The sequence below is a fragment of the Sylvia atricapilla genome, chromosome 28, assembly GCF_009819655.1.
Source record: "Sylvia atricapilla isolate bSylAtr1 chromosome 28, bSylAtr1.pri, whole genome shotgun sequence".
Classification (NCBI taxonomy): domain Eukaryota; kingdom Metazoa; phylum Chordata; class Aves; order Passeriformes; family Sylviidae; genus Sylvia; species Sylvia atricapilla.
The window spans coordinates 1,944,305-1,965,438 of record NC_089167.1 but is presented as its reverse complement, the minus strand read 5'-3'; the positions used below and the strand labels follow the sequence as shown (position 1 = coordinate 1,965,438).

At 48.1% G+C, this 21,134-nt stretch overlaps 1 protein-coding gene across 2 annotated transcripts in view; it reads left to right on the top strand.

The window, feature by feature from the left end:
- The window catches only part of DPYSL2 (dihydropyrimidinase like 2), a 59,449-nt gene extending 41,202 nt beyond the window's left edge, over window positions 1-18,247 (top strand). For both annotated transcript variants that reach the window (XM_066337246.1, XM_066337245.1), the window contains exons 8-14: window positions 3,502-3,622; window positions 6,693-6,849; window positions 7,024-7,165; window positions 7,343-7,513; window positions 10,570-10,749; window positions 14,373-14,538; window positions 15,794-18,247. In XM_066337246.1, coding sequence (XP_066193343.1) covers window positions 3,502-3,622; window positions 6,693-6,849; window positions 7,024-7,165; window positions 7,343-7,513; window positions 10,570-10,749; window positions 14,373-14,538; window positions 15,794-15,885 — 1,029 coding nt within the window. In that variant the 3' untranslated portion in view covers window positions 15,886-18,247. The remainder of the gene's footprint in view (window positions 1-3,501; window positions 3,623-6,692; window positions 6,850-7,023; window positions 7,166-7,342; window positions 7,514-10,569; window positions 10,750-14,372; window positions 14,539-15,793) is intronic.
- Window positions 18,248-21,134: the final 2,887 nt, after the last annotated feature.

The window sequence follows — 21,134 nt, the reverse complement described above, 5'->3', positions numbered from 1 at the left end:
TAGGTGTACTTCCAGAGTTCCCATTACTGTGACATTTGATATTTTGATGGAATTTTACCCATGGGCTGGGGGGTTTTGGGAACAATGGATTCAGCACTTTGCTGAGGGCACAGAAAATCTGTACCAGAGAGGGGAGGTCATGCTCAGGCCTTAGCCCAGCACTTTAATCCAGTTACCCTTCACATTTCCTCATGGAATTCTGCAGGGTGAGCACCCCAATCCCTCTAAACCTTTGAAATAATTCAAGAAGAATGACAGAGCCTGAAAACTTTGCCTTTGAGGTTGATTCCTGTTGAATTCTTCACTCAGCCTTTTCCTGTGTCTGAGCTGAACACCTCACCCCACAAAACTCCAGGTTTGTGGGGTTCATGTGTTCTGCACAAGCAGCTCCTTTTTTTTTGTTCCTCCAGGATCTTGGGGCTTTGCTGCCTGCCAGATGTGGCAGCTGGGAGATCATCCATCCTCATGCTCCCTGTGCATTTCCTCCCCTTGGTTCAGACCAGCTCCATCCAGGGGCATTGCAGCAGGAACACAAATCACTCTGGTGCTGGGGGGAAATCCCAAAAATGCTCCATTCCTCTCAGAATCTGTGTGTGGCTCCCAGAGCTGAGGATCCTTGACTTCCAGAAATTATCATCAAACATTTACACTGAGCTTTCCAGTCCAAAGTCACCCATCTGTGACTTTTAAAAGAACCCACCGTGTTCTTTGAACGTATTATTTTGGCCTGCATCAGGAGAGTGGGAACAGATGCTGCTGTGACACTTGTAGGGAGTTTAATCTGTGTTGTTTCCTGCTCTGACTTTAAAAGATCTGGACATCAAACCAGCCAAGTTGTGTGAGGCTGTTTAGGAGCTCATCCTTCATGGAGCAGGAGCTTTAAGGTGGGAGTTGCCAGGTGTGGATGGGCTGTAAATCCCTGCAGGGAGGAAAAAGCAGCCTGAGGACACGTGGCTGAGCAGATGAGGCTCAGTTCAGCCTCTCCCTGGTGTAGCTCCGTGCGGCTGAGCTCAGCTCTGCTCTGCCCAGCCTTGGGGAGTGTCTGCTCCAACATTCCCCTGCTGGAAAGTCACAGGAAGCAGAGCAGGAAACGATGTCATCATCATCATCATCATCATCATCATCATCTGGTGCCCTCCCTGTCTGTCTGCAGCAGGAGTGACTCTGGGCTTTGAAAACTGCCTCTGAGAGAGGCTAACGTGCCCGGGGTGGCAGCAGATCCCTAATTCCTGTTGTTTCCAGCAGCAGTGGCTGTTTGCTGGGTCCCCCTGGGGTGCTGTTGACACCAGAACTGGCTTTTCCTGCTGTCCTTTAGGGAGTGCAAAGCCCAGCCTAAGGACTGGAGAGCTCCTTCCTTCAGACCTCCATCTGCAGCAAACCAGCAGGAGCTGCTGAGCAAGCCTAAAACATTTATTAACTAAAAACTCCCACTCGTTTCAGGGAGAATTACATCAGAGGGGAGCATTCAGGGGCTGGCCACGTGCTCTTGGAGTGCACACATCTGAATTTCCAGGCTCAGATGGAGGCTGAAGTTTCACTGCTGCCTCAGGGGGTTGGCTGTGCTCACCTCTGTCACCTGGGCTGAGCCAAGGTGACAGTGTGCAGCACCTTATTCCAGCCAGAAATCAGGCCCTGAGTTTAAACAGCACCATCCCAAGTCGGCCTCACCCATCACTTTCTGGAAAACTCTCCCCCTCACAGCTCACTTCATCCTCTGATGACTTTTCAGAGGGTTCCATCATCCTTTATTTTTATTTCAGCCACAAAAACGCTGGAAGCACAAGCAGTCCAAGTGCTCCAGGAAATGTCTGTCTTTTTTTTTTTTCTTTTGTTTTGTTTTGTTTCATTATTTTTTTTTCCAAGAGAACTGCTGTGCTAGGGCTTCTAGTGCATCCTGGTAATTGCAAACATTCCCCTTTGGGCTACTTGTTGGGTTGTTGTTATGTGCCTGTCACCATAGCATCTGGGCACAAGGCAGGAATTCAGCAGCCTCGTTCAGAAAATATTCTCCTGCTGCTTCTCAGTTGCTCGAACTCCTTCTGCCCAAGAAACCTGGGTGTGTGTCTGTGTGTGTGTGTGTTGTTTTATCCCTGCTCAGCCTGCAGGGAAACTGAGGCACGGGGTGCTGCAGAGGCAGAGCCAAGCACAGACCTGCTCTGCTGGGGTTTGCAGCTCTGGGCTGTCTGAGTCCTGTCCTTGTCTCTCAGAAGGGACAACTGAGGTTTTCCTGGCTCTTCTCTCAGCTCTAGTGAGTGCTGCTGGCTGGGACACTCTGGGTCCAACATCCTGGAGCAAAACCTCTCTCACAACCTTCCCCATTTACCTGGGGCAAAAAATACCCTCTGTGAGCATCCCCTGGGGGATGTCACCCTTTGGGCCCCAGAGACCTCCCTGCTGCCTCTGGTGTGCTGTCAGAACTCCTGGCTCTTGTTTTCTGGAGCATTCTGGCTGCAGACAGGGTTTGGGTGCCCGTGGCTGGTGTGGGCAGAGCTGGTGGACATCAGCCTGAGCTGCTGGGTCTTGATCTCCAAGCAGAGCTGAGAGCCAGAATCTCAGAGTGATTTGGGTTGAAGGGATCTCAAAGCCCCCTCAGTCCCAGCCCTGCCATGGCCAGGGACACCTTCCATCATTCCAGGATGCTCCAAACCCCATCCAGCCTGGCCCTGGCCACTTCTGGGGATGTGACACAACCTGTGGGGGCAGTTTGTGTGTTGTGGGACAGGCAGGGATGATTTGTGGCACTTGGGCTGTGACCAGCCAGTGCAGAGCAGATTTCCACAGGTGCTGGGTGTGTGCCAGCCCCAGCAGAGTCATGGGAGAGGTTCTGGGAGCACTGGAGGATCTGCTGGGGGATCACTCTGGGTTTGTTTCCTGTGTTGTTTGCATGGAAAATATCTGTGCAGGCACCGTGAGCATCACGCAGTGTTCAGTCTGTCTGCATCCTGTGATCCCTAAGATCAGAGTGATGCCCATCACCCTGCAGTCACAGCACCACCTCAGTCTGGCTGGGGTTCATCCTCTGCACACAGGCAAAGGAGGAGCAGCTGATTTATGGGCTGGTTGACACTCTCTCAGATCCCAAGCCAGAGATTGCAGCAGAGGGTACAATTTAAGAGGCTTGTTTGCCAACGTGGCTTACCAGAGTTTGTGGTGCAGCATCTCCCTTCTTGCGTGGGCTGCAGCAGCAGCAGTTCTGTTGAGTCAACATTTAGTTGCTTCTTTTTTGTCTAGGGTAAAGAAGGGGTTCAGTCATGGTGACCCTGAGCACCTGGAGTGTGGCTTTAGCTCAGGCAGACAGGTTCTGGAGCAGCCTGGGAGGAGAGGTGCTAATGAGAGGGGACTGCAGCTTGATGGCATTTAATTGCTGTGATGAGGCTGTGCCTTTTCAGGCTCAGAGCAGGGAAATGCCTCATCACTCCCTGTTTTCTGGGTTTGTAGCTTCTGGGGGTGTCTGGGGTGTGCTGTTGGTGTCCCTGACCTGCTGCCACCTCTGTTCCTCAGGTGGAGGCAGAGGCTGTGAACCGGGCAATCACCATTGCCAACCAGACCAACTGCCCCCTCTACATCACCAAGGTGATGAGCAAAAGTGCTGCTGATGTCATTGCTCAAGCCAGGAAAAAGGGTAAGTTATTTCCTCCTTAGCTCATGCTCTTCAGCTCCTGCCAACATCAGCTCCATCCCCACAGGAAAGGTTTCTTTTTCCAGTGTTATTGTCCAGGCTCTTTTTATAAAAATCCCCAAGCAGCTCCTTCTGGCCCATCTCCCACAGACAGAGATTCAGTGGTTGTGTCAGAGGCAGGAGCTGCTTGTTCTGCTCAGTCCTGACCTTATCTGGTGACACTCATCCTCCCTCACAGTGCCTTCATCTGTGAGCTCCCAGAGTCATCCTCTGTGCTCTGTCCCTGCAGTGAATCCCCTGGAGGCTGCAGCTGGGCCCTTCCAGCTGCTGTGGTTGTCCCTGGGTGCTTTCTGCTGAGCTTCCTGTGCTCACCAGGGATTCCTGACACTTCTCCAGCCCTGCTGTGTTCAGCTGGAGCAGCCAGAGGCTCACCAGGTCCAGCTGCTGCTGTGCTGCTTGCTGGTGGGATTGGTGCCCTGCCCGTGCTGTGACCCAGGCTGACATCCCTGTGGGGCTGGAATCAGCAGGCTGGGTCAGCTCTGGGAGTTGTGGCTGCCTCTGATAACTGCTGGGGGATGCTGCAAGAAGCAGGACTCAGACCTGCTGTGGCTGCTGCTGCCTGTGGCTCTGTTCCCTGACTGAGGCTTGTGAGGCAGCTGAACTGCTCTGAGAGGTGCAGGAGCTTTCCCCCAAACCCTTTTCCTGCTGCCTGGTCCTGCAAGGAGTCAGGATTGCCCACAGAGTGAGAGCTGTCTGCTGCTTTATCCTGTGACTAAACCCTTCACTTCTATTTCAAGCTGCTCAGGTTGGGTGAGTAACCAGGAGGGATGATTTTACCCTCTTCTTTTCCTCCCAAGGCTTGGATCGAATTTTCTGCAGCCTAATTAAGGCTGGATGGGTGTACAAATGACATCACTTCCCATCTGGGTGTTTGATGTGAGGAGATTTCCAGCACACAGACTGGTGTTTGTGCATCAGCTCAGGAGTATTTTGGTCCCATGATTGCTGCTGAAGGAGTTGGTGAGGGGGACTGATTTTCAAGGCTGAAGCTGTTTGGAAGACAGTCTTTTCTCTCCCAGCTCCATCACAGAGGATCATCCTGAAGGAAAATCTGTGAATTTTTCCTGTGAGGATGCATTGGCCTAACAATGTGTCTGCACATTGCATGCCCCCCAAAAAATAACTTCTTGTGGTGCAGCTGGATGCTGAGAGCCAGGGAAGCCTCTCTTCCCTTTTCCAGCTAAAATACTGCAGGCATGTGCCCCATGAAGGTGAAGCATCAACAGAAACACCTTCAGTGTCCTGAGGGCACCAGCTGCCAGTGGAGTGGGGCACTGGGGTGAGGGAACACCCACTTGGGTCACACAAAGCCATAAAACACAACCTGCCTTGGGTGGATGTTCCCCTGCCTGAAAAAGGTGCTGGGGTTGTCCCAGATGAGTGATGCACAGGGCTCCCCTCTCTCAGCCTCCTGAGCCAGCCCAGAACTGCAGTTTTCATTCAAAATGTCTTTTCTCCTTATAAGGAGACTTTGGGGTATAAATGGTGCCCTGTCCTGTGTTCCTTTATTACATAAATTAAATGCTGTGCAGGAACCCAGGAGGGCCACACACACTGGGCTTGTCCTGCCAGACAACAGAGGAAACAGAACCCAAGACTATCCAAGGCCAAAAAACCAACCCAGGATTGATCTGCTAAATGGGAAAGAATGGAGGTTATTTAAAGCCAGATGTTGCCAGTGGCTTTTGCAGGGAGGAGATTCCCTGCAGACTGTGTCTCTGGCAGATGTGGGAGCCGAGAACATCGCTGCCTGCAGAACAATGCCCCCAATGTGCTGGGCCACAGGAGGCCTCCCGTTAACAGCCAGCGTGTGTTTGGCCTTGTGCTCCTTTCAGAAGCCTGGTTGTGGCCAGTGATGTCAGGGAGCCTCTTCCTCTGCTGCTGGAAACCCTCTGGCAGAGGCTGTTCCTGCCCCTGGTGTGTCAGCAGGCTCCTGGGAGCAGCATGGAGCTTCATCATCCTCCTGGCTCAGCCAGTGGGCTCTTTGCCAGCTGTCTGCAGACCCCAGAGAGACAACAGTAGCTCTGGCAGCACAGTGAGAGAATTATTCTGTGTGTTCCCTCTGATATTCATGGGGAGGTGTGAGAGTGCTGACCAGCTCTGCCCATCTCTCCTGGAGTTTTTAGCAGGCATCTAAACATCTAGACATCTTTGGCAGGCAGATCCCAACCCATGAAGTCCCTGAGCTGGGAAGGTGGGTGGGCACAGAGCAGATTTTGGGGGGATTGCATTTGGTGAGCAGATCCCTGGGTCTGCCAGCTGCTGCTGCTTTTGAAGTTGCAGCTTCTGCTTGGTGTGCAGATGGTGCTGGTGCATTCCAGGCTGCAGAGTATCCTGGCCTTGAGGGTCTGCTCTTCCTTCATGTGGTTCCAGAAATGTTCATGAGGAGGAAGCATGCACTGGAGAGTCAGGAGATGCAGTTTCCATGTCCCAGTCCTGCCACAGATCTGCTGTGTGCCCTGGGGGGATCACAGAGTTCCCTGAGCTGCATTGGTGACCTCTGATATTTCCCCTGGGATGGGGCTTTCTTTGTGTGCAGAAAAACTTCCCTGAAAGGGGTTTTCTCCCACCTGGTCTGTGCACAGACCCTGCTCCAAGAAACCTGAACTTGTTAGAAGGCTTTTAGCTCATACTAATTTATAAAAACTCTTTTTTTTTATTCTTTTTCTTGCACATCTCTTCTAGATCAGACTGGATCTCCTCGTGCCCTTACAGTTGCCCTTAGTCTCCTCCACAAAGTTCTTGGCCCAGGATAAATAAATTAAAAAAAAAAATGTATATGAACAATAAAATAAATCTTTACAGTAAGCATTTTAGGGCCAATTAATGTCAACCTCTGCAGTTGTGCAAAGGATTGTGCTGCTCCCAGCTCTGGTCAGTCACAATATCTTTATTTAATGCTTCAGAGGAGGTCCCAGGCAGCTCTGCAGTGTGTGTCCCTTCCCAGGAGGGTTGGGAATGTCCCTTCCTTGTGCTCACAGAGGGTCTGTGGTTGTGTGTCCCTGTCCCACAGGCACCGTGGTCTATGGAGAGCCCATCACAGCCAGTCTGGGCACTGATGGATCCCATTACTGGAGCAAGAACTGGGCAAAGGCAGCAGCTTTTGTGACCTCCCCACCACTGAGCCCTGACCCCACCACTCCTGATTTTCTCAACTCGCTACTGTCCTGGTGAGTGGAGCTCTCTGTGTTCAACCAAAATGTAATTAATTCATCGTGAGAAAATGGCTGAAAAAAATAAGGGATGTTGCTGCCAGCAGGCAAAAAGCTGATTTATCTTTAGGAGCATATCTGTGACAACAAAATACCTTAAACACCTTTTGGTTTTTTTTTTTTTTCTTCCAGTGGAGATCTCCAAGTGACTGGCAGTGCCCACTGCACCTTCAACACTGCTCAGAAAGCTGTTGGGAAGGACAACTTCACTCTGATCCCTGAAGGAACCAATGGCACTGAGGAGAGGATGTCCATCATCTGGGATAAGGCTGTGGTAGGTCACACCTCTCACGGCTTTGGCCGTTCAGAGCTGCAGGAATGTTTTATTTTCTCATCGTGATCCTTCCACTTGGTTTTTTTTTTTTTTTTACTTTATGGAGATCCTTGGGAATCTGCTGTGCTTCCAGCTCTTTGCTTGCCTCGTGCAGTGACTCCTGTGCTGTCCCCTCAGGTGACTGGCAAGATGGATGAGAACCAGTTTGTGGCTGTGACCAGCACAAATGCTGCCAAAATCTTCAACCTGTACCCGCGGAAGGGGCGCATCGCCGTGGGCTCCGACGCCGACCTGGTCATCTGGGACCCCGACAGTGTCAAGACAATCTCTGCCAAGACTCACAACATAGTAAGGGTGGTGTTCCCTGCCATTCCCTGCTTCTTTTCCCCCTCTTTTTCTCAAGGACAGGCCGTGCTGCCAGCAGCAGGAGGTTGTGACAGCTCAGGGCGTGTTTTCTCCCTCTCTGGTGTCGCTCTGTGTGAGCAGGAGGAGTCCAGCTGAAATTCTGGATTCTCCCCAGAGCAGAGTGTGTCTGCTCTGCCTGAGTGTTGGATCTGAGCACTCAGAAAGCTCTTTAAATCCTCTAAAATATCCAAAAGCCTCGTAGGACAACGTGGTGTTTATGCCATCCAGGCTTGCCAGTGGTGGGAATGGGAGCTGCTCCTTTTTGCTGAAGTGTTATCAGCTCGTGGAGACTTTTTCTGGAAATCTGGCCCACATCCAAGGTCTGAGTGGATTTACACCACCTACTGATCTGGAGTCAGGATTTTCCTGACATCCCCACATTAGTTGGCAAAGGGCAGCACCCAAACCAACCAGAGCTTCCTCTTGGCTCTTCTGCAGCTCTGTGGTGGCACTTTTAGGGATCTCTGTGCTGGGCTCAAGGCCTTTCACCTGGCCCCTGCAGTGACCAGGCTGCTCCAGCCTGTGGGAATGTGCAGGATGGTCCCAGTGCAGGGGCTGGTTGGAGTCTCCCTGTGACATTTGAGCCCTGTCCCAGAGAAAGCAGCCACTGTTTGCATTTGTTGACAACTTGTTTTGCTGCTGGCCATGAACCTATGGAATCTCTCCCTGGAAAAAAACTGCTTGTTCTTTTTTTTTCCCCTGAATGCTTTCATTCACTGAGGAGCTGAAGGAGCAAAATTTTCTTCCACACTTGGATCTCTGGGCACATTCACAAAGAAACTTCCTTTTTTTTAAAAAAAAAAAAAAAAAAGGTTGGGTTCACTTCTCTGTGACTTAACTCTTTGTCAGAATTGGTCACAGATGGCCTGGCTTCATCCTGCCTCTGCTTAGGCTTCTGCCAGAGGAATTCCAGGAGTCTGGTGACTTCAGTCACCTTGGAGGTGCTTCCAGACTCCTTCCAGTCTGGAGAGGAATGACTTAAGAAGAGGGAGCCCAGGGACTCACTGCTTTAGGTGCCAGATTTCATGGTCTGAAGGTGTCTGGGTGGAGTGCTTGGGAGTCATTGCCATTTAGTGGCTGTTGTCTTTGGGAAATGAACTGGCCTCTCTCTGCTTCCTGCCACACAACTCACAGAGTTTCTCTCCTGTGGATATGCCCCAGTGTTGGCTCTGGGATCTGGATCTGGGCGAGGCAAAGGAGAAGCTGCTGCATTCAGGAGTGTTTTTGTCTGCTGAGAGCTGCAGATCCCCTGAAACCCTGACACCTGGTGTGACCAGTGTCAAAACCTGAAGCTACATCAGGAGGAATTTCCCCATGGAAAGGGTGACTAGACATTGGAAGGGGCTGCCCAGGGAGGTTTGGAGTCCCCATCCCTGGAGGTGTCCAGGGAAGGAGGTCTGGACCAGGTGGGGGTCAGGCACAGCTCGGACTCAGTGACCTTGGAGCTCTTTTCCAGCCTTAATGATTCTGAAATGCTGTTTTGTTTTGGGTCTCACCCTGCACAACGTCTGGAGTTAGAGGAGAAACTGATACAAGTGATGCCTTTGCAGTCCAGGCTTCCTGGTTTTGGCCAAGCAGAAAACAAAAGGCCCCTTGACAGTCGGGCACAGGGACACCCTCTGATTATGTGGCCTTGGATGATTGTTACTTTTTGAAATGTTCGAGCAACTTACAGATATTTTCCAAGAATTCACACTGCTCTTGCCACTCTCTGGCAAGGAAACCTCAGGGGCTGGAGAGGGAGATGGTGTTGTTCTTGGAAGCAGCCTCATCCATAAGCTCCTGACCCAGCCTCCTCCTTTGCCACCACAGGTTTTTTTCCAGGCTGGACCCGGTTCAGACTGGGTTTAACCACTGGTCTGGCTAATTGCAAAGCTGCACTCAGGCCTGCCCATACTTATAACACACTTCAAGGGCAAACTCCATCATTAACTCAGGAAAAAAGAGCTGCATTTGACTCAGATGGTCACTGGAGTAACAGTCCCCAAATGACATGGTTGCAGTTCTCATTCCAGCACGTTTCACATTTGCAGTGATTTCTTTCAAACTTGCCCTTTTTTTTTTCTTTTTTTTTTTTTTTTTTTTCTTCCACGGGGTGATGTTTCCAATCCTGTTAATTGAGGATGAGCAATCCCATTAGAATAAAATAAGATTGTCCTGACCCGTCGACCCAAACACTGGTTTGAAACAGAGATTTTTCAGAATTGTTATTTTTAAGTAGGAAATTCACATGAAGCTTTCTGTGGCTCCTAAATCTGCCCCCAGCTCAGCAGAGATTGGTGCCTAAATGTATTTAAACAGAGAAGCTCTGAGAAATTCTCATTTAAAACTGTTCTTTTTCTTGCTCAGAGAATCTGTGGCTGCTCCATCCCTGGGAGTGTCCAAGGCCAGGCTGGACAGGGCTTGGAGCACCCTGGGACAGTGGAAGGTGTCCCAACCCATGGCAGGGGGTGAATGGGATCAATTTGAAGGTCTCTCACAGCCCAAACCATTCTGGGATTCATCATGAACCTTATTCCAATGAAATTTTGCATGAATAAACCCCTAAAGTTAGACTGATAATTAAGAGAAGCCTTTATTGTCTCACAGCAAATACAGCTCAAAACAAACAAATACAAAACTGCTCAAAACATAGCAGAAACAGGTAAACACTGTTGAGTTTGCTTCCATCTGTCCTTAAAATTTTGGCCAATGAGCATGGCTGGTGATTGCTAATTAAAGCCCAGCAGGCTGTGCTGGGTGAACGTTTGCCTTATTGTCAGATTATCCCTTCTCTGACCCAGAGATGGGGCAAGTGAGAGGCATTTTAAAGACTTTTATTCCATTTTCAGTCTCATGGGTGGAGAGTGAGACAACACAGACATCACAATTCACACCATCACCATGAGAACCCCAACTCTTTCCTCATTCCAACCCACCACAAGCCTTTCTTGGCCCGTCATCTTTCTCCACGCAACGCCGAAAATGCTGTTTTTTGTTTTATTTTTTGCTCCTTGCAGTCTCTGGAGTACAACATCTTCGAGGGCATGGAGTGCCGTGGCTCTCCCCTGGTGGTGATCAGCCAGGGCAAGATCGTGCTGGAGGATGGGAACCTGCATGTGACAGAGGGCTCGGGGAGGTACATCCCCAGGAAACCCTTCCCTGACTTCGTTTACAAGCGCATCAAAGCCAGGAGCAGGGTGAGTGTGTCTGTTATCTCCCTCTGACAAGCTCGAGTTGAAGTGGCTGGAAAAGCAGCTGCTGTCCCCTGGTTCAGGCCACGCTGCTGCTGCCACGTTTTTGGCTCGTTGCTGTTTTTTGCTGCTCGCTGGAGTTGTTACAGGAACGTGCTTTTGGGGTGAGCTCGGGTGTTCTGCGCGTTTTGTTTTTTTGGGTCTTTAGTTTTGCTCTGTCTGAGGACAGCTGATACAGGTTTGTGTCACAACAGGACAGGAAATAAAGGTGTTTGACTGCATCAGGAGGCAGCAGAAACCAGAAGGTTTATTCACAATTCATTCAGCCCTTTTATAACACTGTTAAAAAGCACGTTATTGGTCCATGGGGCTGACACCTCTCCCCTTGGCTCAGGGACAGAAACAGCAAACAGCTCCTGGTGTCCTGGGAAAGGAATATTGTTTACACAGGGTCGTTTTGGGAAAAACAAGAACTATTGAAAAGTTTTCATTGAGAAGACCTCAGCAATTCTCAGGCTGAGAAAATATCTGGTCCACAGGTTAGCACATGGTCAGTGTGTAATAAATCAGGTGTAAATGTATCAGTCTCTGAGGGTCCAGCCTGTGCAGAGAAGTGGCTGAAATGAATTGGAGCCAGACTCCTCTTCAAAAGTGTTTTGTAAAGCAAAAGGTTTAATAAGGAAAAATAACAAAATAACAACCATTACAGAAAACAAAAGTCCTGCAGCAGGTGTCTGAGAAAACCTCTGACACCCTGCTAAAGACACTCCAAAAAGCCTCTGACTTCCTTAATGCTCCTTGCTAAATACTGAATGTTTTAGGATGGACTCTTTGGCTTGCAGCCAATAGAGAGATACAGGGTTTGAAGAAAGGTGACAAAGTCCAGCAGCTGCTTCTCTCTTGGCCCTGAGCCAGTCACTGCCAGGAGGGGCTGGAAAAACCCAGGTAAACCTCCTAAAATCCCTAAAGTTACACTGAAACTCCTTCCTTAGTTGGAAGCACCTGCTGGAGGTGTGGAGGGAATGCCAACACACAGCCAGACAGCAAATGTGTCCAGGAACCCTCCAGCTTGGCCAGGAGTCAAACTCCCCAGAGCCCACCGAGTTTCTCCTGTCACAGAGGCCCCAGGAGAAGTTGATCACGAGCATTTTCTAGATCAAAGCTCTCAGCAGCGATTTAGAATTGTAATTTATTGTTATAGATAGGTTATGCTGCTTTCCCTGCTGCCAGATGGGATCAGATGCTCCTGTCTGGTGACTGGTGAGTCACAGGCACGGCCTCCAGGCTGCTTAAAAGGGACAATGTTCTATTTTTAAGAGGCTCAAATAAGTTGGAAAGTGATTCTGTAAAAATGCACCCGTTCAAAACTGAACCTGTCTTTTGATGTGCCTGAATTTGCCTGACAGGAGGGATGACACTGAACTCAGTTGCTGAGAATTGAAGAAGTTTTTTTATAGATGAAATAATTTCTGAGGAGAAATTATTTTGCTGTTTGAAGTGTTGCCCTCTCCTGGACAACTCCTGAGCTGTGTTGGTTCTGCTGCTCACATCCTCCCACTCCTTGCAAATCATCTTTCTTTGATTATTCTTTTGAAGAAATTGCAACTTCTCAAAATTACAACCTGGCATAATTTAGCCCCGTGAAGAACAGATGCCTGGTTTCTGCTGTGTCCTCCCACAGAAACACACATCTGACCTATAAATCCAATTGGGCAGCATCTCGACTGGAATAATTGCATTTATCCCAATCTGCAGCTCCAGGGCTGGCAGCTGAAGCCAGCCTGGCTCCTCTGGGCTGCCCTGCCCCTCTCAGCCCCGCTTGGCTTTTTTGGGGGATGAGTAATAAATTGCATTTGGGGCCTGTCAGGAGCCTTTAATCCGCTGGCAGGTAGGTTGGGATCATCAAAGGCCAGCACCTGTGGGGCAGGGGACAGACTGGCTGGAGCCACAGCACATTCCATGTCACACAGTCATCAGCAGGCATCTTACCCTGCACAAAAACCCAAAGGGGAACGTGCCTTTTTCCAGCTCAGTGCCCCAAGGATGGTGCAGCCGTGGGGATTTTGGGAGGGCAGAGCAGCCTTGGGGCACCCACGGGCTCAGAGCCCCCCAGCTCTGCTGGAACTGGTTTGGACTGGTGGGAAAAGAGTGCCAGTTTACCTGGTTTGCTGCAGAACTGCTTGGCTGGGACAGAGACACTGAGTGTTTTGTGTAGATGTGGATATGGAATAGAAATAGATGTAGATGGAGGTATAAACATATGGATGTAATATAGATATAAAATAGATATAATATAGATACAGAACTAGGTATTAAATAGAGGTAGACATGGGATAGATAGAGGTATAATACAGATATAAATATGTTACAGATATAAAGATATGGATATGGATGTAATATAAATGTAAACAGATATAGGTATAATACAGATATAAATATGTTATAAAGATATAGATATAGATATGGATGTAATATAAATGTAAACAGATATAAGTATAATACAGATATAATTATGTTTTATTGACACATATCTATATTATATGGATATAAATGTTATATAAGTATAAACAGATATAGTATAATACAGACATAAATATGTTTTATTTATGCATATTTGAATTATATCCATATCTATATTATATCTCTATCTATATATCTGTAACATATTTCTATCTGTATTACACCTACAGGTATAGGTATAACACAAATGTAAATATGTAACAGATATAGATATAGAGATATGGATATAGATATAAAGATATAGATACAGATATAGATATTGATATAGATATAGATATAGATATAGATATAGATATAGATATAGATAGGTAGATATAGATAGATATAAAATAGATCCAGGTAAAATCTAGATACTGTTACAAAATAGAGAGCAGCTCCCCAGGGATGAGCACAGAGGAGATGCTGAGCACTTTCAAATCTTCTTACCAACAACCAATCCCGAAATGTATGTCACTGGCTGAGCCACATCTGGGCAGCTGTTGGGCTGTGCTGTGGCTGTTTCCAGGCTGTATTTTGGCTGTTTCCAGGCTCTGTTTCAGCTGTTTCCAGGCTCTGTTTTCAGGCACTGGTGTGGCTGTTTCCAGGCTGTATTTTGGCTGCTCCCAGGCTGTATTTTGGCTGTTTTCAGGCTGTATTTTGGCTGTTTTCAGGCAGTGTTTTGGCTGTTCCCAGGCTGTGTTTTGGCTGTTCCCAGGCTGTATTTTGGCTGTTCCCAGGCTGTATTTTGGCTGTTTTCAGGCTGTATTTTGGCTGTTTCCAGGCTGTATTTTGGCTGCTCCCAGGCTGTATTTTGGCTGCTCCCAGGCTGTATTTTGGCTGTTCCCAGGCTGTATTTTGGCTGCTCCCAGGCTCTGTTTTCAGGCAGTGCTGTGGCTGTTTCCAGGCAGTGTTTTGGCTGCTCCCAGGCTGTATTTTGGCTGCTCCCAGGCTGTATTTTGGCTGTCCCAGGCTCTGTTTCCAGGCTGTATTTTGGCTGTTCCCAGGCTGTATTTTGGCTGTTTTCAGGCTGTATTTTGGCTGCTCCCAGGCTGTATTTTGGCTGCTCCCAGGCTGTATTTTGGCTGCTCCCAGGCTCTGTTTTCAGGCAGTGTTGCCCTCTCTCCCTGCAGCTGGCTGAGCTCCGGGGTGTGCCCCGGGGTCTCTACGACGGCCCCGTCTGCGAGGTGTCGGTGACCCCCAAAACTGTCACACCAGCATCCTCAGCCAAGACCTCTCCTGCCAAACAGCAGGCACCCCCCGTGAGGAACCTGCACCAGTCTGGCTTCAGCTTGTCTGGTAAGTGATTTTGGGCTGGTTGGTTTATTGCTGGGTGATTTATTCACTGGAATTGGGGCTGGTGTGAGCTCCCCGTGCTCTGAGCTCCTTCTGTTGGGATTGGGATGGGGTGGGAGAGGCTGAGGAGGGGTTTTTCCCTAAAGGGAGGAAGAAAAGTAGTCCAGGAGCTGTCCTAAATTCCTGCCTCTTCTCACATGAATGCTGAGCACTCCAGTGTGTCCTGGGCTCAGTCCTCAGCTGCTGTCTGCAGAGGGCACATCAGGGAATCCTGGAATGGTTTGGGTGGGAAGAGACCCTAAAGCCCATCCAGTGTCACCCCCTGCCATGGGCAGGGACACCTCCCACTGTCCCAGGGTGCTCCAAACTGAGTCCTTGGGCACTTCCAGGGATGGAGCAGCCACAGCTCCTCTGGGAATTCCAGCCCAGCCCCTCCCCACCCTCACAGGGAAGAATTCCCCCCAATATCTCATCTAACCCTGCCCCCCTTCAGCTGAATACCATTCCAAATGTGTTTAGAAGTGGGAATTTTCTGCTTTTAAGAGGCTATAGCAAAAAAAACCTCTTCTTTTTTTAAAGATGGTACAAATTTAAGATGGTGCAAAGATGGATCTGGGATGTGGAAGACTTGATTTCTCAGCTGGTGTTCAGACTATAGAGAGGGATAGGAAGGCTCCAGCTCGTACCTGTGCAGGGCTGGGTGCTCCAGCTGCTCAGGGCAGAGATATTATTACTAATAGAATATTATGAACATCATGCATCATTAATGCAGGACAGGTTTCAGCACAGTTCAGGCAGTGGGGGCCACTGGAGGCTTTTCTTCCAAATACAAAACCACAGGATGGTTTAAGCTGGGAAAACCCTTCTTAAGAGCAAACCCAACCATCAAGGCACCAAAGTGGCCCAGCCAGGTGGATTTGAAGCCCTGGCAGATTTGGTGACTGTCACTAGAGGATGTGAAATGGAGGACTGAGCTGTCAGAGCAAAAGACAGGCAGTTTATTTCTCTCTGAGCTTTATATAGACCCTAGACAATAACTAGAAATTCGAAGATGAGGTTGACACCTCTTTGACCCCACTGGTCAAACTAGAAATCCGCCAATTGTCCTTCCTCCAGAGAAAAAACACAAAAACCATCCACTTCGCTTATGTTACCACCCCCTAGAAACCCCAGTAGAAAAAAAAACGAGCATGGAAAGGCTGCAAACCATCAGAGCCAGCCCGAGGTGACCCCTTGGTGTGTGTCTCTCCTCCTGCAGGGGCACAGATTGATGACAACATCCCCCGCCGCACCACGCAGCGCATCGTGGCCCCGCCGGGCGGCCGTGCCAACATCACCAGCTTGGGCTAAAGGAAGGAGCCCCTCCCGTGCCCCCAGGGGGACTGGGGCACCTGGAGACCCTTCTGTGATTCTTTTAGAGCCTGTGACAGTTACTGCGGGCACCCAGTGTGGCTGGGGGCTGAAGTAAAAGCGCCTCTTTCAGTCCCCAAAGGTTCCCTCCTCATCCTCACCGACCCCTCGCACTTCCCCCCTTCCCTTCCCCTCCCAGCCCTTTACACATTTAAAGAAATAAACCCTGGTTTTTGACACCTCTGACATGAAAGAGTCAATGTAAAGAGGGTGTTTGAGATATGTGGTCTCTGTCCTATTCAGCATCTTTCTTTTAATAAAGGAAGGATAAAGTGAATTTCCCGGGAGCTGCCTTTAAGACACACACACACGCAAAAAAAGAAAGAAATAAAAAGAAACGTATGAGAAAAGCTTTTTTTTTTTTTTTAATGTCAAGCAGAAGAGTAGTTCAAGGGTTTCAAAGTGGATATTCTGTAGGGTTCTGTGTGCCAGTAGGATTAGCCAGGCAAGCACAGAGGGACAGGAATCCCTCTGTCTGTGGCCATTCCCCACCACCAGCTCTGAGGTCAGTCGATGCTGCCAGGAGAGAGAAGCAGGACCCAGCCCCAGGAATGACAGAGATCATCACCCCAGGCACTGGGTGAGCCACACTCCTTGGGCACTTCATCCTGTCAAACTCGCTTTGACGTTGGTTTCTTTTATTTCTGCTGGATTTTGCTGCAAATTAGGTCCTGGAGGGAAACTTTTTTTTTGTTTTTTTTCTTTTCTTCTTTTAAACGTTTGTGTGTGTGTTTTTAATACGTTTGTATCGTTGTGTTTACGAAGCCTTATCTGAGAACTGGGAACCTCCCTGTTCTTCCTGAACCTCATCCACGTCACACACCCCACCCAGTGTCACTGCCACTGCCACCCTGGCACTTCAGGTGTCCCTTGAGTTGCGTTTTCCAGCCATTTCTTGTCATGTAGCTGCAGTGAAGGGCATGGAGCAGGTCCATGAGATCTTCAGGTTTTGAGCTGGTGCAAACAGAGGAGCTGGACACCACCTGAGCTGCTGGGATGGAGGATCTGGAGGAGTTTGTAGCACTTAGTTGTTCTTCTGTCCCCGAAGGTGGGTATGGATGGGCAGAGAGCTGTGGGCAAAGAGCAGAACCCCCTCCCTGACCATCAAAGAGAGGTTATTTAAAGCTTTGAGGGCTTATCTTTAGCTCCCAAAGGGGCAGTGTGTGCTGAGCACCTGTGACAATTCCAGCCCCAGCTGCTGGAGATCCGGGAGCTGGTTGTGTCCCCAGCAGCTGAGAATCTCTTGGACAGCAGCCTCACGTGCCTGGCATTTGAGACACCATCAGTGGTCCTTCAGGGATGGAGGAGCTGCAGCTTTGGGGCAGCCAGAGGGGTCTGGGTGTTCACCCACCCCCTGGGATTGAGGCTCTGGGAGCTCTGGGACTGGACTTTTGTTGTTTTTGGGGACATGAAGGATAAACCTGCACCATCAGACCCCTCTTTAGGTGTAGCTGGAGGGTTTGTCTCAGCACTGAGAGTTTGTCACCACGGCGTTCCTGCCCTGGCACTTGGCTGCTCCTTCTGCTCCCTCTTCTCTTTGTGCTTTGCCACCTCCATCAGCCGCCTTTTTCCACAGCTTTATTTTCTTCAGTGCTGTTTACAGGTTCTTTTAGGAAAAAAAAAAAAACCCTAAATATATATATATATATGAAGGCTTTCAAGAAATGAGTACCAGATTTGTTGTTATGAAGTATCAATGCTGGGATTTGCAAAGTGTCTGGAAGTTTCTTAGTTAGTCCAAACCCTCCCAGCTGCTGCACCTAAATCCTAAATTCTTCACACAAAAGTTAAGAAAGACTTTGCCATATTCCTCCACGCATTTTGCATTTAGGTTCGACTCCTGGGTCTTTTTAGTTTTGCATAAAGAGTTTGCACTTTGTTTGTTAAGTAATCCGTGATCTTAATATATATTGCAGCTATTTTCATTTTTTTGTTTTGTTTTGTTCTGGTTTTTTTTTTTTTTTCTTTGTCACCTGTATGTTAAAATCAATTTGAACGAGTTGGGGAGAAAAAAAGAAAAAAAAAGAATTGTGGATCTGTTTCAATTCTACGAAACACTTGCGGCTCTTCAGTATTCACTTAAGTCTTCCTTTTTTTTTTTTTTTTTTCCTTCACTGACTCATGATACCTTGTTGAGTTTTAATTTGTTCTTGGAAAAGGAAAGCGAAAAAAAAAAACAAAGAAAAAAACCCACAAAAAAAAGAATTTTTGCAGGCTGTGTAAGCATGTTTTTTCTGTGAGAGCTCGTCTGCTTTGTGTCTGTTTAATGAATGTCATATGTAAATGCTTAAAAAAAGAAAAACAGCAAAAAAAAAAAAAAGGACAATGACTTAATTAATTAATTAACCGCAGTGACTTGAAGCTCTAAAAAATAATAATAATAAAAAAAAAAAAAAAAAGAAAAAAAGTAGGATTTTAATACTAGCTGGATTTAACCCTTGGATTTGTGATTGTGAACCATGAGTGGAGGAGCTGTAAGTGCTAAAGCTGATCATGTGTGTAGACAAAGAGGAGTACTGATATTTGACTATTGTCTCAATGGCAAAAAAAACACAAAACCAACCGCCTCCCCCTCCATTCCCACCCCCGAGTCGTGTGTTTTATTCCTTAAGAACTCTGTGTTATATGACCATGGGAACTCCTAATAAAGACAAACTGTTGTTGTTTCAGTCGGTGCATCTGTGTCTCGAGGCGCTGCGTGTTGTGTGTGTGTGTCACTGTTCTGGGCTGTCACCTTCAGCCAAAAAAAAAAAAAACAAAACCACTTTTAAGGACAAACAGCCCTAAAAGCAGGCTGATGTGGAGATTTGAAGGGGCAAGGCTGCAGAGGAAACTTCCTGTGGTGATGCTGAAGAGGAATTGATGGGCCACAAAGTAATTTCCTCTGGAGAAAAGTGAGCTGTGACCGAGGGGCACTTTGTGTGAAACAGCATTTGGCAAAGCAAAGAGAGAGTTGCCTGGAAAATCCCGGCTCTGCTCTGCCCAAATCACTGGGGGAATGTGAGCAAAAGCCCCAAAAAGTGTTGGTACAGCTCTCAGCCCCCCAACGTGGTTCTGTTGGACCCTCTGCCAGCCGAGGAATAGGGAAGGAAGTGCAGTCATAAATAAATAGGAGCCACGAGCAACTGAGTGGGGAGAGTTGGAGCTGGATGGAGCAACTCCAGTGGAGCTTGGGGTGGTGGTGCTGAGGATTTACAGGAGAAACACCAGTGGAACTTCAGGTGGTGGTGGTTGGGATTTACAGGAGAAACACCAGTGGAACTTGGGATGGTGGTTTTTGGCTTTTATAGGAAAAACACCTGGAACTTCAGGTGGTCATGGCTGGGATTTACAGGAAAAACACCAAGTTGAGCTTCCTGTGGTTGGGTTTTGCAGGAAAAACACCTGGAGCTTCAGATGGTCGTGGTTGGGTTTTACAGGAGAAACACCAGTGGAATTTGGGTGGTGGTGTTTGGGATTTACAGGAAAAACTCCAGTGGAACTTGGGGTGGTGGTACTTGGTTTTACAGGTAAAACATCAGTGGAGTTTTCTGTGGTGGTGTTTGGGTTTTGCAGGAAAAACACCAGTGGAACTTCAGGTGGAGATGTTTGGATTCTACAGGAAAAAACTCCAGTGGAACTTGGGATAGTGGTTTTTGGGTTTTATAGGAAAAACACCTGGAACTTCAGATGGTCATGGCTGGGATTTACAGGAAAAAACTCCAGTGGAACTTGGGATGGTGATGATTGGGATTTACAGGTAAAACATCAGTGGAGTTTTTTGTGGTGGGTGTTTGGGTTTTACAGGAAAAACACCAGTGGAACTTCAGGTGGAGATGTTTGGATTCTACAGGAAAAACACCAGTGGAACTTGGGTGGTGGTGTTTGGGATTTACAGGAAAAACTCCCGTGGAAATAGGGGTGGTGGTGTTTGGTTTTACAGGTAAAACACCTGGAACTTCAGGTGGTGATGTTTGGATTCTACAGGAAAAAACTCCAGTGGAACTTGGGATAGTGGTTTTTGGGTTTTATAGGAAAAACACCTGGAACTTCAGATGGTCATGGCTGGGATTTACAGGAAAAAACCCCAGTGGAACTTGGGATGGTGATGATTGGGATTTACAGGTAAAACATCAGTGGAGTTTTCTGTGGTGGGTGGGTGAGTTTTACAGGAAAAACACCAGTGGAACTTCAGGTGGAGATGTTTGGATTCTACAGGAAAAAAATATCCAGTGGAACTTGTGATAGTGGTTTTATAGGGAAAACACCTGGAACTTCAGGTGCTTATGGTTGGGTTTTCCTGTAAAAACTCCAGTGGAACTTGGGATAGTGGCTTTTGGGTTTTATAGGAAAAACACCTGGAACTTCAGGTGCTTATGGTTGGGATTTACAGGAAAAAACTCCAGTGGAAGTTGGGGTGGTGACGTTTAGGTTTCACTGCCACAGGAACGAACAGCCCTGTGAGCTGCTCAGCGTTGGATGCTGCATCCCCACACCCACAGCTCAGCCCTGGGCGGGATCTTCCCCCAAATCTGAGGTTTGGGACTGACTTTGGGGGGAGTTGGAGCTCTTGTTCCTTGTCTGAACAAAGCCAAACGTTGGAGCTCTGCGAAATGCCTCGAGCATCATCCACACAGCTTTAAACCTGGCACTGCACAGAGTGGGAAGTTTGAAGAGTTGATAAGCTTAATAAGTTTTTTCCTAATTATCTACTGAGAGGAGATCAGTTGTGACCCCCTGGTAAAGAGATCTCTGGTTAACACGAGGATCCTGGCTCTGGCACCAGGGACATGCAGTTATTTGGCTACTGGCAGCTTCAATTAAATCTCAATTCAATTAAATCTCAGCCTCTGTGCAATCAGATCTCGTGGAGCAGGGTTGATGGGTAGCTGCAGATAAGATTAAGTAGTTAATCCCAGCAATCATATCCCAGTGATCCCAGTGAAAGATGCATTCAGCCTGGAGCTCTGGTGCTCACTGAACACACAGCTGCAGAGCCTCCACTTGGGTTTTATTTTAGCCTTAATTTTGAAATTAATGATAATTAATCCAGCGCCTGAATCGGAACGAAAGGAACTTTTTTTTTTTTTTTTTTTTTTTTTTTTTTTTTTTTTTTTTTTCCTGAGGAAATAAACGTCAGGGGCTGAGGGAAGCTGTTGGAGCTGGCAGAGCAGGGAAGGAAGGTTTTGAGGTCAGGAAGAATTGCCAAG